This window comes from Anticarsia gemmatalis, chromosome 8 (assembly GCF_050436995.1).
Source record: "Anticarsia gemmatalis isolate Benzon Research Colony breed Stoneville strain chromosome 8, ilAntGemm2 primary, whole genome shotgun sequence".
Classification (NCBI taxonomy): Eukaryota; Metazoa; Arthropoda; class Insecta; order Lepidoptera; family Erebidae; genus Anticarsia; species Anticarsia gemmatalis.
Genome location: NC_134752.1, coordinates 4,547,273 through 4,565,438, shown reverse-complemented (window position 1 = coordinate 4,565,438; position 18,166 = coordinate 4,547,273). Strand labels below are relative to the sequence as shown.

At 34.1% G+C, this 18,166-nt stretch overlaps 1 protein-coding gene across 1 annotated transcript in view; it reads left to right on the top strand.

Annotated features, from left to right (window-relative positions):
* The first annotated feature begins 17,147 nt into the window (after positions 1–17,147).
* LOC142975002 (uncharacterized) overlaps positions 17,148–18,166 on the top strand; it is a 51,968-nt gene continuing 50,949 nt past the window's right edge. Inside the window, exon 1 of the mRNA XM_076117611.1 lies at positions 17,148–17,507. Coding sequence (XP_075973726.1) covers positions 17,432–17,507 — 76 coding nt within the window. The 5' untranslated portion in view covers positions 17,148–17,431. The remainder of the gene's footprint in view (positions 17,508–18,166) is intronic.

The following is an 18,166-nucleotide window of genomic DNA, read 5'->3' as shown; positions in this document are numbered from 1 at the left end:
AAAGAGCCGAGTAATATTTAAACACACGGATTTCACGGTTTACGTACGATTTAATTTGGCATTTCGTGTGAAACGTGTTTTAATTTCGTTTGCGGATTTACGTTTTTTTATTTAAATTGAGCTGAATGGCGACTGTTCTCGAGAGAGTTGCGGAATTAAGCCCAGAGCGTAATCATGTTCAAGACTTATTCGTAAATGTATAAATGAAAGCGTATTAAATTCGCGAATTGTGTCAAATTGACAAGCGATTTCTGTCGAGTAGCTTCGCTATTATTGACAGTATCAATATTTTAAATAGATTGGACTGAAATATCGAATATCAACGACCAATTTCGTCGAATGCCTTTATTACAGCGATTGCTTATAATATTACCTACCTTTTTAATTAACAAATTGTACAACTTTTACCAAAAAGATAATCCTTGCTAAGAACTGAAGATTACCAGCACAAAAATCGTAAACGGAAATTAAAGTAAGAATTGTCTTACTTAGACCCCAAAATTTTCTACTAAGTACATAAAATTTATTCAAAATTGCTAACTATAAATGTAGTTTCCTACACGATGTTGAGAAACCTTTTAATCAGAGTTCCATATATTAACATTCCTACAAGGCAACCATGACCGCACACGGTCTAAACTTTTCAAACGCGCACAATAGTCAGTTTTAGAGAATCGTGAACTATTCGAGAATGAACTTTTGTTTAGAACTCTTATTGTGTGCAACTTCATTGAAACTCTAAAGAGTAGATAACGAATAAACATTGCTGGGTGCTTTTCATATACTATGTAGTATGTTGCATACAGCAGCGTGTTGCTTAGAAATCTAGAGCTACGAAGTTTTGTATTAATTTGGGTGTTCTTTAACTACTCTTTCAGGTGCTTTTTAATATATATTATTACTGTACTATGGTATACCTATCTCTTTTTATGACTGCTTCATCTTAAGGTTGACGAGCAGAGAATGCCCCTGTAACATGACTTTGCATATTGAGTGTACATATATGAAGATTTTATGTATTATGCATATTAGAATCGTGTAACTATTATATTACATTGGTCTTACGGACTGATGCCGAATATCTTCTAACAGAATCTATAGCTTTCAATGGGAATCGAGCCAGGGTCGTCGTGAGAAACAGTAATATAACCAGTCACCTCGACAACGAAAATACAATATCAATATTCTAACTTACTAAGAAAACCTTGATTAAAACAATTTACGTAATTGGATTCTACAAAACTATACGCTAATTTTAGCACAGGCAATATCTTTGAATTTAATATTAACACTTTTTTGACGTAGTTCGTAACATTAATGACCAATTACATCAAATAGTAATAAAGATCCGCTGTAGAATTTGCGTGGGATAAATCACTCTAAAGTTTTTGACAGAAAGGAGGGCCTAGAAATTATATTTCTAAATAATAAACGGTAGTGCCTAAAATTTATATTTTAAAAATGAATTAAAATTTAATGAGTTTTCTATTTATAAGAGCAAATTTTATATTTTATAACAAAATTTAGGTTTAAAATTCTGTTATAAACTAATGGGTTAACAGAAAAAAATTACAAGCTTTTTTGGGATACGTGATACATTCTTTGATCTGCGAAACTGTTTTTAATATAGTCCAAAATTTACCTTAACAATTTTATAAACAACGAATCACAAATAGTGATTGGTCTGGTTGTATGTTGTGATACAACCAGACCAATCACTATTTGTGGATCGCACAAATATCTGTTCCGTGTGGGAATCGAACCCATGGCCTCCCGACGACTAATAGTGGTTCGGCGACATTGCGCCGCACACCTTAACCATTGCGCTACGGAGGCCGTCGATACCAATCTATCGTTTAAACCAATTAATATTTCCATAAACTGCTACAAAAAGATAAAGGGTTGTCCTTGCGAAGAAATCTGGAGGCCTAAACAATCTATTACAGTGTTTACCCCATCAGTCACCAAAAGTGACACAGTTTGTTGAGCGATGGACTAAGTGCGGGTAATACACAAACAATACGACGCCCACAGAGGAACAATTTGAAGTTATAGACGTATTGATTGGGACAATATATTGGCTTTAGAACCAAAAGTGTGATTTTAACTCAGAGGCATTTAAAGACACTAAAAACAGTGATACATAGTAAGTGCGACCTTGCGTATTTGATGTCCTCTGGTGCCCCACTACTGGGCCGAGGACTTAGCGATTTCCCTCCAGAATTCCCGATTTTAAAAAGTTTTGATATAGGCCATATAGGACTCAATCGATGGTACTTTAAAAACCCATGTCTTTTTCGTTACTATGCTACTCGTATATACTTACTTTATAACTAAATTGGTTGAGCCGTTCTTCAGTTTTGGGCCTAGCAACACATTTGGCGATTCTTTTTATACATAAGTTAAGAAACAGGGTGCAATTTTCCTAACTTAACTTGTTTAAAGCAAACTGTGAGTAAAATCGCCAGTGTAAAGCCTTATTTTGTTTATGGTCGGTCTTCTACTTCAGCGTTGATGGAAATTCAGCCAGGGACCATATAAAAAAGTCTGATATACTTTTATTCCATACGATTAGGTTACACAAACCCAGATATAGTCTTCCCAAATCCAATTATCTAGTCATCCCAACGGAATAAAAATATTTAGAAAGGAAAATATTTTTCCTTCTTACTTAATACATTACTTACTATACTTACCTACATTATTTTGGAAACGGATATGAGATTGTAGGAAACAAAAAGGTTCATATTATTTTCTTGTTAAACTAATTTCAAAGTAGAATCTGTCAAACATTCGTCGTGAATCGATATTGGTATCAAAATATTGGTGCAATCTTAGAGTAGTTTCAACGTGAACCTCCATTTTGCCTTCAAATTGTCAAAGTTTCGATGCAGACACACTGGCCGTGGTCGCGAGCTGACAACAGTAAGTTTGCGTTAACTACAATACCTTCTATAAGAGTTACAAGAATCGTGTGGCGCGAAAGTTGATTTTTATTTTTGCCCTTGAGCGATTCAAATGTTAATACACCTTTGTATCGCACAAAGTACGTAAAGCCCTGCGCTTGCGTCTCGCTAGTTCACCAGTACCATTCATCTGGATTATGAGAGTAGTGGAGTAGGGAAGGTACAGTACATATTCTTGAGTATTGTGTCCGGCCACTCGATCACTTGTGAGACTTTCTAGTTTTAGGTCAACCTAAATCCGTAAAGTGAGTGATCTAAACGAATTACATCTAAGGTTATCAATGTAACAGCAAAAAAATGTCTTTAGAATTTAACATGTCATTTGTTCTGATAACACTATAATAATTTGTTCTAAACAAGTGTTAATACAACTGACCTTTAATTTTATACATTCGATATGAGAATTTCAACGAATTAAAGTTAAATAAAAGTAAATTACATAAGACAATGATAAAACTGCGTAGTAAATATTTTGAGTTGATTGTAGCGGAATATTTTTTGGTGAATGACCGTTCATTTGTAGTACGAGAATTGAAATATTTTGATTAAATATATTCACCTTCATGTTTATTCCGAAATCCAATCGACACACTTTTAAAATAAATAAATATGGCTGAATATTTTGTCGTTACAGCTGTAGTGTATTGGGTGAGTCCCAAACCTTATACTTCTCATTGCAAGTCTGCACTGCCACTTTGATCATCCGAAACTAGCCACGAACGCAAATGCTCGAATCGAATTATTCATTACGAGTATATTAAAAACTTTACAATCGTGCATTTTTTGGGAAAACTACTTGCAGCGCTAGGCCAAGCAGGCTTGGAACTCTGAGCTCGCCTATTTAGAATATACTTTAAAAAGTACCCGAAAGCAAATGTGTTCTTTCGACTAGCTTGCTTTGAGCATGCTATTAAGGATGATAGTTCATGCTTTAGTTACCGTAGCGGGCCCTAAAACGACATAAAATTTCTCAATTATCTAACGTATTTTTCGCAAAGGAGCTTCAAGGAATATTCACTCATAATTCTTTATTTATTCTACTTACATGTCATCAAAAATTACACCCACGTTCGCGTCGTGGACATCAATAATACTCAAATATGGCCGTCTCCTTCCAATTATTAGTAGAGGTCATCTTTTGTACGTGGTAAACGGTGGAACGTATGTACGACTCTTACGTACATTTTATTTTGCTCCCTACAATTTTATATAGCTAGGTATAAGTTGGTAAAAGGCTCGCTTTTACATGGAAACAACATTGCAATCTGCGAAACACGGGTGTATTGAATACACATTCTGTCTACACCGTTGAGAATAACACGCGTGATGTAATGTAAATGTATAAAAAAAAGTTTATTGTTTGTATGACAAATTATGTTAAACTTACCCATAAATCTGCAGGAAAATAAATAAGATGAAAATAAAAATGTTTTAATAAACTGATTGTGTCAAGGAAATTACTATCCTCAGTAATAAGGAACACGACACAAGAACCAGGAAAATATACCATCAATGTTCCAAAAATATCAATAACCACCAATTGATATGAACACCTTTCATCAAGTTATTAGAAATTATCGATAAAAACGACAATCACCTACACCGACTCTAGAAGCACAGAAAGTTCTAACAAACATTCAAAACATAAACAAAATCGTAACACAAAAACACACGTTCTTTCAAAAGCATATAAGAAGTACTAAAGCTACTTACTAACTCCCGACTACTGCATTAAACTTGACAAAGTAGCACTATGTGGCTCGAGGTGACAGGTATCCAGCCCATCACATACTTAACCCTTCCCTCAGCGGACTTTTAACAAGGAAATAAGGAAAAAAAGGTAAAGAAATGCGACCATTACGGACGATTTTTTGTCCCTATCCCGCACACGGAACAATGATTTGGAGTTACGAGTAAAAAATATTATTCGTTTTCGCACAGAAATGAATGATCATGTTTGTCGGAAATGGAAATTATGGTTGTGTTTTGTATGATTGCTTGTTTTCAGAAATCGTACACGTGCTGTATGAAAGTTCATTGTGTTGTCTTAATTACGAATATAACGATTTTATACGCTGTCACAGGTTATTGCTGGTCAAAACGTTTATTTATCTTTCTGATGTGGAGATTTTTCAAACTATGTGAATCTTTACGATGTTTGGTTTTCTGTCTTTATCGTGTTTTTGTCGGAGTATGTAGATATCGTTATCAATTTCAATTGTATTATTTCTAGGATACCAGAGTCTCTAATATACTAACATGAAAAAAAAAAACCAAACCTGTGAAAGAAAATTTCTTTTAACTGTTCCAAATTAAGTCTTTCGATTCAGCAATGAAAAGTAAGAGCACTAAACATACTGAAACAATAACGAAAATAATGTTCAACATTCTTCAAAATACGAACCTTTACCACTTCATATTCAGAGCATAGCGGTAATACATCCTGTCGGCCCCTCGAAAGATGACGTCACATAGATGTTTAGGCGAGAGTCGTTAGGCCCAGAGCCGGAAAGTCACCGCAGATTTGACTCAAGATGCGTATTCACAGTAACGTCTATATCGCAGTACTGAAGATAAGGGAAAAGATATGTTGATTCCGACCTTCTGATATTGTTGTATTTCGGTATTAGATTAAATTTTTGGCTTGTTATGTTGAGTATACTGAATAAATGTTGGTATTATTATCACTCTGGTTTGTTATTCGTGCTGTTTATTTACCGACGATGCAAACGCATTACAGTGTGTAAATTATGCTCGATATAATTGCGAAACACGTGTTAATTGGTAGAAACCTAATTTTGCCAATCTATTAAAACGAATATTGCCGGTAAATTTAATCAAGAATCGATAAGTAATGGAATTATGTGCAGGGTAGGTACATATTGTAACTCTTCTGCATAAACTCGTTGGTCGTGTAAAATATGATGTCTAAAATTCAGAAAAGACGTAGCTTAATCTTTTCTATTCTACATGAGTAAGCAAGTTAGTTTTCACAGGTCCCTGATATACCAAACTTTCACGAGTTTCAAGCGAATATTTTTGTGAAATAGCGACTTATATCCGCGTTCCGCCTGCGCTGGTTTTTTATAAGAAAATAGTTGTTTATGTCCTGCGGGCGATATATTCCATAGCTCTGTAAATTTTATCTTAATTGATATTTTTGTTTTGTTTAAAAATAATGACAAACAAACAAACGTACAAACTTTTATTTTTCATATTTAAAGTGACTCTCGAAATAGACATTGGAATATGTGAGTTGGCTCGCGTTTAAGAAAGTGCTAAAAATTGATAGCATTCTAAAGCATACCTTTGTCCCAAGCGCTCTTCTAAATTATACTGCGGTTAGCAAAATCTTCGAAAAGGTCATCTTAGAGCAGCTCGAAAGTCACTTTAACTCGAATCAGCTATTTCATGGTAAACAGTATGGTTTCACAAAGGGTAGGTCAACGATCGATGCAGGTATTTCGCTCGTCAAGCATATCTATGATGCTTGGGAGACATCCCAGGACGCCATTGGGGTGTTCTGCGATCTCTCCAAAGCATTTGACTGTGTCCAACATAATACGCTCCTTAGGAAACTAAACCACTATGGAATTAGGGATACAGCGCTCGATTTACTTGCGTCATATTTGAGTAATAGGATTCAACGAGTAGATATCAATGGTGTAAGGTCTTCAGGTTCAGCTGTTTCTCTCGGCGTGCCTCAGGGTTCGATACTCGGTCCGTTTCTTTTTCTCGTATATATAAACGATCTCCCCTTTCAGGTGCAGGACTTATGTGATATTATATTATTTGCAGATGACACTTCACTCATTTTTAAAGTAGATCGTTCGAAGTCTTGTTTTATTGATATCAATAGTATTCTTGAACAGGTCCACAACTGGTTCACTTGTAATAATCTGTTATTAAATTCTAACAAAACTAAGTGCATTAGGTTCACTATGCCCAACGCGAGGAATTCAGGTACTAACATAGTCGTAAATGGGCAAACTATCGATTTGGTAGATTCGGCAACTTTTTTAGGTATCAGTCTGGATAGCAAGCTCCAATGGGGCACTCAGATAGCGCATCTCTCGGGGAGACTCAGCTCCGCCGCGTACGCAATCAGAAAAGTAAGACAGTTTGCTGGTGTGGATGCGGCAAGACTGGTTTACTTTAGTTATTTTCACAGCGTCATGTCTTACGGTATATTACTGTGGGGTAAGGCTGCTGATATAGATGTTATTTTTGTCCTTCAAAAAAGAGCTATCCGTGCAATTTATAGTTTAGGAGCGCGAGACTCCTTGAGAGAGCTTTTTGGGCAGATAGGGATACTGACGGTGTCATCACAGTATGTGCTTGCAAACTTGTTGTATATAAAACAAAATTTAGGGACTTTCGCAACAAATAGCGATAGACACAATTATAACACTAGAAACAGACACAAATTAGTAGGTCCCCATCATCGTTTACACAAGGTGCACAATTCGTTTGTAGGTCTCGGCATTCGTTTCTTCAACAAGCTTCCCAAGCACATCATGGATTTACCCCTGCCAAAATTCAAAGTTGCTGTTAAGGAACATCTCGTTAGGAAGGCTTATTACAGAGTTGATGAGTATCTAAACGACAATAGCTCTTGGGATTAGTCGCTCGCTTGATTAGGATTCTTTGACATTAGGGAACTTTGCTATAAATTGTATAAACTCAGTAGCAGTAGGTCTAATATTGTAAAATATGGGCAATTAATGATGCAATTAGGTGATGTTACGTACAATTTGATGTTATTCATAAAACTGTCACTTTTTTTCGTTTATAATGTTCACAACCAGTGTGCTCACTTGCTGCCCATATTCTTATTATCACATGCTAGTAGGTGCTCCCAACATACGGTACGATCAGAGACTAATAAATAACCTAGCTATATTAATTTAACTTAATTGACGTTTAGTCTATATCGCTGATTGTTGGCAGCTCCTCGCATGGTCAATTATTGTATCAACCACATTGTAAAACTTTTGGCGATTGAAAAGAGTGGCCGTGAGTTTCTCGCTAGCTCTTCTCATAAGGCTCTACCCCCTTTCCGAGCTAGTGGTAGATTCAGTAATTGTAACGACTATCATAAGTGTCAATATTTGACCTAAATAAATAAATGATTTGATTTTGATTTTGACTGGCATTCTTTGTATAGCATTTGAAATATACGCAAGACTGAACTAAAATGCATAAAACCTATACTACCATTAATATTTTTAGAAAAAAACATAAACGAAGAGTTTTTTTTTACAATTGCACGTCGTTTTCATTTCTACCTCAACTATCTTTGTAATGTAGTGACTTAATTTTTTTTAAGTTAGATATATAATTCTAAGTATCGATTACTTAAACAAAGGTACTCAGTAGCTCAATTCTCTACATCGTTTCTATCGAGTATCGCGAGTTTGACATTTAAAATGTACTGCCAAAATAGTTTCTACGACGCCCGCTAGAGGCGCTGAACCGATTGTCATACAATTTTTTTCGATAGCTAGCCGGTTGTCGGTAGTCGATAGTAGTAGAGAATCGAGCTATAGCGTTTTTCAAATAACGCCCTGATCCATTTTTCAGACAAAATCTCTTGACAGCTAGCATTCCTCTAGTAATTTAATTTTACTTTTTTAACAGCTATTCACACAAAACAGTGTGCAGCATTTCAGGTAATATAACTCAGTGGAGGTAAGCGACGATATCCCCGCCGGTAGTAGCGGTGTATTGTAGACAGCGCTGATGAAATTATAGTTTCATTCGGTCCACTATTTATACGCGCATTTTACTTTATGGAGAGAATAACGTCACAATCTGTGCAGTAAATAAGGAATGAAAATTAATGAGATATTTTTTTTATAAATTTAAATAGTCAGTGGAAAGTAATAGAGAGTATAAATACGGGTTATATATTGCTTCGCGTATTGATTCGAATTCCGGGAGTGATAAAATTTGGTGTTATATTTTAATGCTTAGATAAAAAGAGTAACAATTAATAGTGATATTTAATTTTTATTTTGTCAATGAATAGATTGAAATAGGCTATTCCTATTTCATTTGCGTAAGTGATCATTCATATAATTTTCATTATTAATACTAGCAATCGCAATGTCTATTTCTAAATATTATGCCACCAAAAACATTCTGTAAAACCTCAAGTCTCGCAGCTCAGTCTTTCTGGCGTAAAAAGTGGTGAGATCTATATAATACCAAGTCGATTAATCTATTTCGTCTCTACTTAAAGGACCTTCTGTCTTAAGTTATTACATAAGTTATTATCATGCCAATATTAAAAATATTTTACGTTTAAAACAAATAGACCGACCTGGCCATCGCATGATTTGTATGTATTACACTACACAGCACGACGAGAAGTTAATGCTCCTGAAATTTTAATGGCGAATTTGTGTTTTCATGCGATGACCAAGTCGATCTTTTTGTTTTAAACGTAAAATATTTTTAATATTGGCATGATAATAACTTATGTAATAACTTAAGACAGAAGGTCCTTTAAGTAGAGACGAAATAGATTAATCGACTTGGTATTATATAGATCTCACCACTTTTTACGCCAGAAAGACTGAGCTGCGAGACTTGAGGTTTTACAGAATGTTTTTGGTGGCATCTCACTTCTTTTTGTAGAACGAACATAAGTCCAATTTGTATGGAAAGACGTTTTTTCTTATAATTCAACATATTTTCCTATGGGAATGTTTTTCAGTTTCATGGGCTAAGCACCCATACCCACCTTATATCCCCTCCCGTTATGCCTCATATAGTATGTACCTATCTACACCTATTATTTATTATTTTCTACAGTAATAATGATTCTTAACTGCAAATGTAATCTTGTAATCTTATACATTTATATGGGATTACAAAGTTAATGTTGCAGTTAGTGTATTTAGAAAACTGGACCGAAATTAGAAAATATTGAATTTTTCCCATGATTAAGACACTTAACCCTATTTGTATTCTAAATTTTAAGCTTCTAAGTCTGCTAGAAGTACCTTATACTTTTGATGATCGGTGAGTCAGTGAGTCAGTGAGTCAGTGAATCAGTGAGTGACAAAATTCAAAATTTTAACAAGTTGTCATTTTTAAACTACTGGTTCAAATTAACTGAAATTTTAAATATACCGTGTTTATACAATGAATAATTAGTAGCTGAAAATTCAGGCTTCTTGTTTTATCCACAACGACATTATAGGGGGGTCGAAAATAGCCCGAATTGCTTCGAGAAAAGGATGGTACGGCCGTGCCGCTTTTTTTTGCTCGACTTGCGGGGGCACTTCCGTGCCCCCAGATTAACAGTTTAATTGCTCGCGGCATTGTTGTGCTATAGGTAATAAAGGGACCTCGGATTATAGTCAGGTAGGTATATAATAACAAATTAATAACAAACATTGTATTCATTATTTAATGTAACAGCAAAAGAAAAATAAACAATTTCTCAATAAAAAAACGATTGTTTTAGTCTACCAAACGCATAATAATATATTGACAGTCGAGATCTTCAATGATGCCCAAAGGTCCGCTTTACGTACATTATTTAACATGGAAATCAATCATTTGTTTCGTTTAACATTTCAAATAAATAGTTACCTAAGTAAAGACGTATTTTATACCAAAGTATTTTCTACCATCGTTGTGCAATAGGAAAATTATTGCTAAAATACTCCGAGATAACAAAAAAGCGCTATGCTTAGCTGCAATACTGCATTCATACCTAGTAATTGGGCAAGCCACTGTCTCAAAATGTGCATCCAAATTCAGATTGCATGCAAATGTGCAAAATTTGCTTTCAAACCCAAACCTACTCTCATTTCGCCAAAACGCAATACTGCCATTACTTTTCCATAACGCGAATTGCTTTGGTCCCTAGTTCGGAGTTTCAAATCCTGGGAATATTTCTGACTTTTAGAAGTTAGGTGTGCATTTGTTAATTGTTACTTTAAAGTTGAGGATATGTCTTGGGAAACGATGCACTACTGTAGTAGTTTCTGAATACACACTTTAAAAATCTTTAGTGTAGTTAAAATGTAACACTTTTGCGTTTTTATTTTTTTATAGTACATGGGAATAAGCTCGATCATATATTTTACTTTGGAATGCCACGTATTACAGTTTAGTAACTCAGTTTAGTAAAAAACAAAACGTGTAAGTCTATAGTCTAACAACTTAGTAGATAGTTTTGTCGTAGTTTTGCTTCTGGAGGAGGTAAGAGTAAACAAAATTCATAATTTAGAACAGCAGTGACTCACAGACTTATACAGCCGATGGTGGACTGTTGGATACAGCTACTACGTATTGAAATAAGGAAAAATTGTCAATCATAATTTAGATAAATCAAAGGTTTTTACTAAGTTGTTGGACTAAAATAATAAGAGAACACACCCAAATTCACATTGCATTATATAGGAATAGCAAACGCTATGTCCTTCGCAGACGCAGGTGCGTCATGAAATGACAGAGACCAATATACTAGGCATGTAAATTATTACCATATGCATCAATATACTCGTGTTCCATTTCATTCTTTACTTCAAAACATATTTTTTCCTGTCCTTATGTAGAGTAAAGGGTAGAAAAGAGTCTTGAAAAAAAAAACAATACAAATATCGAAAATTAATTAAATTTATTTCATGAGTATTTTTTTGTTTTTTGACAGGACATGAACATTAAAAAAAAAACGGCCCAATGGCTACTATAATAAAATTACTTCAGGGTAAATAAACCAAACGACCATCCAAGAGCTTAGTTCTAACAGAAATCTAAACATATTTGTCAAACTTAATGAATTTACCACCAGCAAAGGTGTCCATTGAGACGAAAGTCAAAAAGTTAATAATGGATCCAGACTAATGTATATCAAAAAAATATTATTCCCTAACTTCTCGTGAAGCTACAAACGATAAAGTTACCAGCCAGTGATTAATGAGCTGTAGTAACAAGTCAAGTTCATGTGTAGCAGAATCGATTACCCTTTGGCGAGATGGAAAAATTGCTTATACGTGTTCCCTGTGTGCATGCATTATGTAGCCCAGTGATTGTGCTTGCTTTTATATGTAGGGGTTTATTTTGAGAATATTATAATAGGAATTGACCAGTATAAATGAATATGCAATTTTGAAAAGGGCGTATGTATTTTTTCTTGTAAAGTGAGACGTACTCTTTTTGAAATTACATAAATGTATTTGAAATAAATATGTTTACGATTTATAAAATAAATACGTATAAAAAAAAAAAATGATTTAGAATGTATTATATCGTTTAACAATTTTAAAGCTGTGTCCGTGCGATCTTAAAGTGAAATGACCAAGATTAAATTATTTCATTGATTATTATTAAAAATAACTAGCATTTCAGGGCCCATATTTTACGGACATCAGAGAATTCTAAAACAAAAACGATTTTATTACCAAAAATATAACAATAAACAACTTTGAAACAAACTAAAACAATTTTATAAAACGACGTCAGCGCTACTTTGACGGCAATGAGTTCTGATGATGTTATGTTAAAATATGAAACTTTACTCTCGCGGGTGTTAAGTAATTTAGCGTCATAAACTATTTAATGTTAGCGGTACAAAGCTTTCTTCTTTGTAATGCACCGTTATTAATAAACAGTCGTTAAGTTGATGGACTTCAAGAAACGTATTTTATTTAGTGCCCAAAGTATAAATGATTAATTAAGTAACTTAAATGATTTATGATCTTTAGTTGCATTCGTTATGTTCGTAATCTATATGTTTCATTACTAAAAGGTTCTAAGAGACCATTATAAGACAGATATACAATTATGAACGTAGAAAGTGATGTATGACGTTTTAACTTTTGCGACGAGATGCGGGAGAAAGTTGTATCATTGAAACTGTTTGGTTTGACAGTCACACTTCAGTTAAAAGTTTATGAAATTGTATATAGTTAGTTTTGAGTGCATCGTGAGTATTGTCACTGTTTAAAGACAGGTTTATGGTAAAAATATATGGTAGCAATTTGCTCCAGAAAATGTAGTACAAGTGAAGTTCACAAGAAAAGTCTACGAAATCCTAGAGTAATTTGTTAGAAAAAGAGACAAAAAAGAACGTTTCAAGTGATCAAGGAAAATAAGTCAAAAGCCAGGAGACTTTAGTTGTCATTTGTAACGTGAAGGCTGAATAAAATAGTACAAAATACGTCTAGGCTCTAGACAAGGGAGACTTTTATCAAATTTCTTTATTTTGTTTATCTTGCCTACGTTTACATTGATCTGGAAAACAAATACGTATGAATAAATATTATAATTGAAACTGATCCGGATACCTGTCTGGATTTTCTGACCTAAAAACCTTAAGGAAAAAGAAATCGAGATCATGTATGAAAATCATATCATTACGTTTTTGTAGGTACTGTCCTTAGCTATATTACAACTAGCTAACTTTTTTTATGATGATTTCCGTTTTTTTTTATAGATTGGATTAGGCACGTGTAGATTGTCCAGTGAATAAAGCTATAGTGAATTAAAACATATTATGTTAAAATTCAACTAATTCTTATTAAGTAATTGAGTAATATAAGTACATAAAATTAATTACAGTTCGTTAATCTCGCTAAACTTCGTGAACGGCTGAACCGATTTGGCTAATTCTGGTCCTGAATTATTTGCGGAAGTCCAGTGCAGGTGTAAAAGGTGTATAAATATGAAAATGCTCGGAATTGTAATGTTAACCTCCGCAGTATTCTGTACCTTTAGTTAGTCCATCTATTTTGTGGTTACCTAACAACCATGACAAAGCTTCGTCTTAGGGCTAAAGGTAGGGCACTAATATACAAGTTATCTGATATCTTCATTCATCTTTGATCCTCAAAATCTAGTACCTATTAATCTTATTCGTACTGATCTTGTCCACTTTGACTTTGAACTAATTGGTGGTGACACCAGACGACTAGCACTTATCTCTATGGCAATAATAAGTGCTATGTGACCTAAATATTATTTTGTATCTATGTATAATCTTCTCTTGAAATTAAAGAGGGATTAGTCCTCTATCTTCACAATGAAGTATTTAGTTAAATGTGGCATTATTATTTATCCTATAAATGTCTATGGATAGTTTTATCCTTCGATTATCTGCATTTTATGAAACGATTGTGAACAATCGCAGCTATTGTATTGAGCAATCAAGAAATAAGGTATATAAAAACGCATGAATAAATATTACACTATATCCTACTAACATTACAAATACGAAAATTTGGTTGCTTAGATTATAGTATAATTGGATTTTTGGATGCAAGTTCGTTACTTAGGTTTGAAAATATGAAATGAATTTTGGTAAAATTTTGCGCACCAGTAGTCTATAATCTGGATTAACATTTTAGATACTTTTTTGCCGGGGGAGTCGACTTCGACGTAGTCGTGGTTAGCTAGTTTTACAAATAAACAGTGACCCGATGCTATTTAATAATCGCACGTAAATCCGTCTGTCCCGTATTTTAATCGTCAACCGTTATATCTTACATAGTACGTCTACTAGCTGCAAATTAGACTTCAGCTGACATAGCGCGCGACTCGTGACAAAATGGCAATTATACTGATATATGCCTCTGTTAACCTCAGGCTTAGACTCATGGGATACAAACGTAGGAATCACATTTCAAAAAGCGTTGCGTGTTAGGACTTGACTACCTATCTGCAGAGACTTTTCATTCTAAATATTTAATTCGTTGCCTTGTATTACGATGTTGAAAAAATCGGGCGTGTTTTTCCAAACGGCACGAGTTTCTTTGTAATTTCGTGTAACATATTGAAGTGTGTTATTCGATTATAAATTCAGATGACCTTTCTTTTGAAGTGTGTGTCTAAACTATTACACGAACAAACTATACTCATACAAGCTTTACCAGACAGTTGGCAGTTTTGGCTAGTCTGATTGCTTGAATAATTATTTATATAATAACGCATTACTTCATCTTACATCACTCATTTTGAATTAGCTGTCGAATTAGAAGTTGAGCAAACACAAGCTATTATTTTCTTCAAGGAAAACAATTATTGATACTCGTACTAATAGTTATAGCTATGGCTTTAAGTCATACATATACTATGTCCTAAAACAGCTTGCCTTAGTGCGGGTCACGTTAATTTATTCCGTGTGAGGATTGCTCCCACTGTACGGCTTATTAGCAATGGTGAGGCGATTACTTGTACTATTGTGGTATTATTTCCTATATCACTCTATTATACCAAAGTTCTAAAGTACTATCGTGACTTTTGCATTGATAAAATTAGTAGGGTAAGAAATTTCATCAATGCAAAAGTTCGTATGAATGTTTTTTTAATCGAACACAAAACTCTATTAAATGTATTTGTATGAATTTTGACAGACGTATAGATTAAAACGGGATAAAGTGCAAATTGAACTGCTTGGAACTGTTTCTCTGCTGGGTAGAAGCTAGTTGCAAAATATATTTGTTATCACTTATTATTATGGAAATGGTGTATCCGCAATTTTTTCTAAGAACCTAAATAAACAGGATATCCAGTTTTTGTCCAAAGTTTTCGGTAAATATGTCTACTACCTATGTGATTACAAATATGAACGCATATTAAACCGTATATTTTGTATTTCTCATACATCAAGATTTCTATTTCCTTTCGCCGGGAAAACCAACTGCAGGCTACTACTGAGAATTACGATACAGAAAAAGTTGTTAAAACTTCGTCCACCCCGGGAATCAATCCTGGCATATCAAGATCGGTACTAACGTACACTCGAGACTCCACTCCAATACTCGGAACACATTATTTTATTCCGATGTTTCCGCAACATAATAAAATAATGTATTCCAAGTAATAGATACTTTACAAGAATTTCATCTTCAGGTCAGAACCTGGGCTAGTTATTATTATGTATACTACGAACCTCTTTTATTCGTTATTTTACGGACCACTTTGAACGAGCTATAAAAATCACACTGTAGTTATTTTATACTATAAAAAGTAAATTTTTGCGCGCTCACGCAATAGTTATTCAATTTATATTTCACATGACTCTGGCTGTCCCGTTTTATCGTTGTCTTTTTTACTTTATATGTCTTCTCGATCAATCCAACCCGACTTGTGTTTTAGAACTCCCTGAAGTAAGAACGTAATGGATTTGGTAAAATAATACGAGAATATGAATACTTTTTTATTCGCAAAAAGGTTACTTTTTTGTTTTTAGAATATGCTTCGTTGTTGATAATGTAGTCTATTACATGTTTATGGTTTTAACTTTAATGCGAGTGAATTTGCGTGTTCTTTTCTTTTACACACATACTTCTTCAATCGCGCGGTACAATATGCGACCGTTGATTGTTCGAAATCGACTTTCAATTTAAAATACTTCGAAAAGCGTTTATGTTGTAAAGCACTATATTTTAAATTCGAATTTAACTCTCGACTTGCGGCACGTATTATTTATCGACATCGAGGTATATTCATACACCACTGTTTACCCTCCAATGTTAACAAGCGCAATACTAAAAAAAACTTAGCTATATTATACGTTTGTGTTTGGGTAATTGGCTTTTGTTTATTAGCTTAATGAGGTAGGCTCAGCTGTAATTACGCCCGTTCATGGATTTTAAATGGACTAATAGTTAATTCCAAACACAAACGTAAAACAAAAAGAATGATCTTGTTAAACGTGTTTCCGTTTTGAAACGAAAATTCGAAACGTTGAAACATTTCCCCCGATACAATATTATTATTTACGACTGCTGTCGCGTGCAGGGAATAATAATTTAGATAAGAATTATCTATTTATTCTGATAACATTAATTATAATTACTCGGGTTAAACACACCGGTCAGTTTATATAAAGATAAAATTACGATCTCCAATTATATTCTTCTGATATTACAGAACACAACAAAAAGTTAATTAGCGTTTTAATTACAGTTTCCGAAACAATAGAGTAAAAATTCATAAAACAATTTAAAACAACCATAATTTTCTGTAAAGTTTATTTTTGGCGGCATTAAAAATTCTATCCATAAACTCCGATAAGGTCGATCTAATCGATAAACATTTTTAATTATAACAAGACTCTCCCTAATTTTACCCGAGGGAAAAGTAGGAAGGGTTTTCATTGAAACGTCAAGCGAAATTGATGGGCTCGCCGTGTGCCGTGACCAATAGTCGTGGGGCGTTTGTATCGTTGGGTCGCGTCAGTCGAACGTCCGGAGGCAGTGTGGCCACACGTTTGTTTACCGTGGACACGTCCCGTCACGCGGTCACCACGTGCCCACCTCACGTGTCATTAATAACAATTAAAAAACATATTTTTCGAACGCTCAACCGAACTTTGAAGCTTCGTCCTGAATTTAAATTTTGGCGGGAGAATTTTATTTGACAATGTGTTTAGTGATGTGATTTTTTTAGTAATGTACAGTGACTGTAGTCTGTTTGGTTGTACTTTTTGATTAATTAGTAACATGTGTGGTATTTGGTTCGTCGTCGTCGGCATCCTGGCTCTCCCGGGCCCTTCCTGCAGCAACTCAGATAATTTAGGTTCGTGTAAGATTTATTACTAACATAATTACCGGGGTATTCCACAGCTTGTGGCTAATGGCGTTTAACTTAATAACATTCGTTGACAGCGTTTTAATGCTTTCAGATATGTTTATTACGACTATTAGTGTTATCATGTATCTTAATTACCATATTCGTCTTACACACATATTTTTATTAGTTTAGCATATGTTTATTAACAAAAATATTTAGTTATACATGTATGTTGTGTTACGCTATTATAGAGTTTAGTTTATAGACTTTAGAGGCCACAATTGCATGCGTTTATTGGTCGTATCTCGAAGTTTTGTTTATCCCCTTAAGCTAGATAAGTTGTTATTTGGCTAAACACCGTTATCTAGTACGCATGAAAGAGGACAATAATTTCACATAATCTAAGCACTTATCTAAGAGCATTTACTGTAATGAAGTGATTACCTATTATTGCTTACTTTCGGAGGCCGGATTTACAATGTTTTTTTTTTTAATTTTAGCTTCATGGAACAAGTGTTAAGAATATTATATCTTCTTTCCTCAACTTGATTTTATAAAAAAATAAATGAACTGTCGTATTAACGCGGTTTATATTAGAACGGACAGGACCATTACGGTTTGTGAAAAATCTCTCTTTTTATTAGTATTCATGTAAAATTTTAATT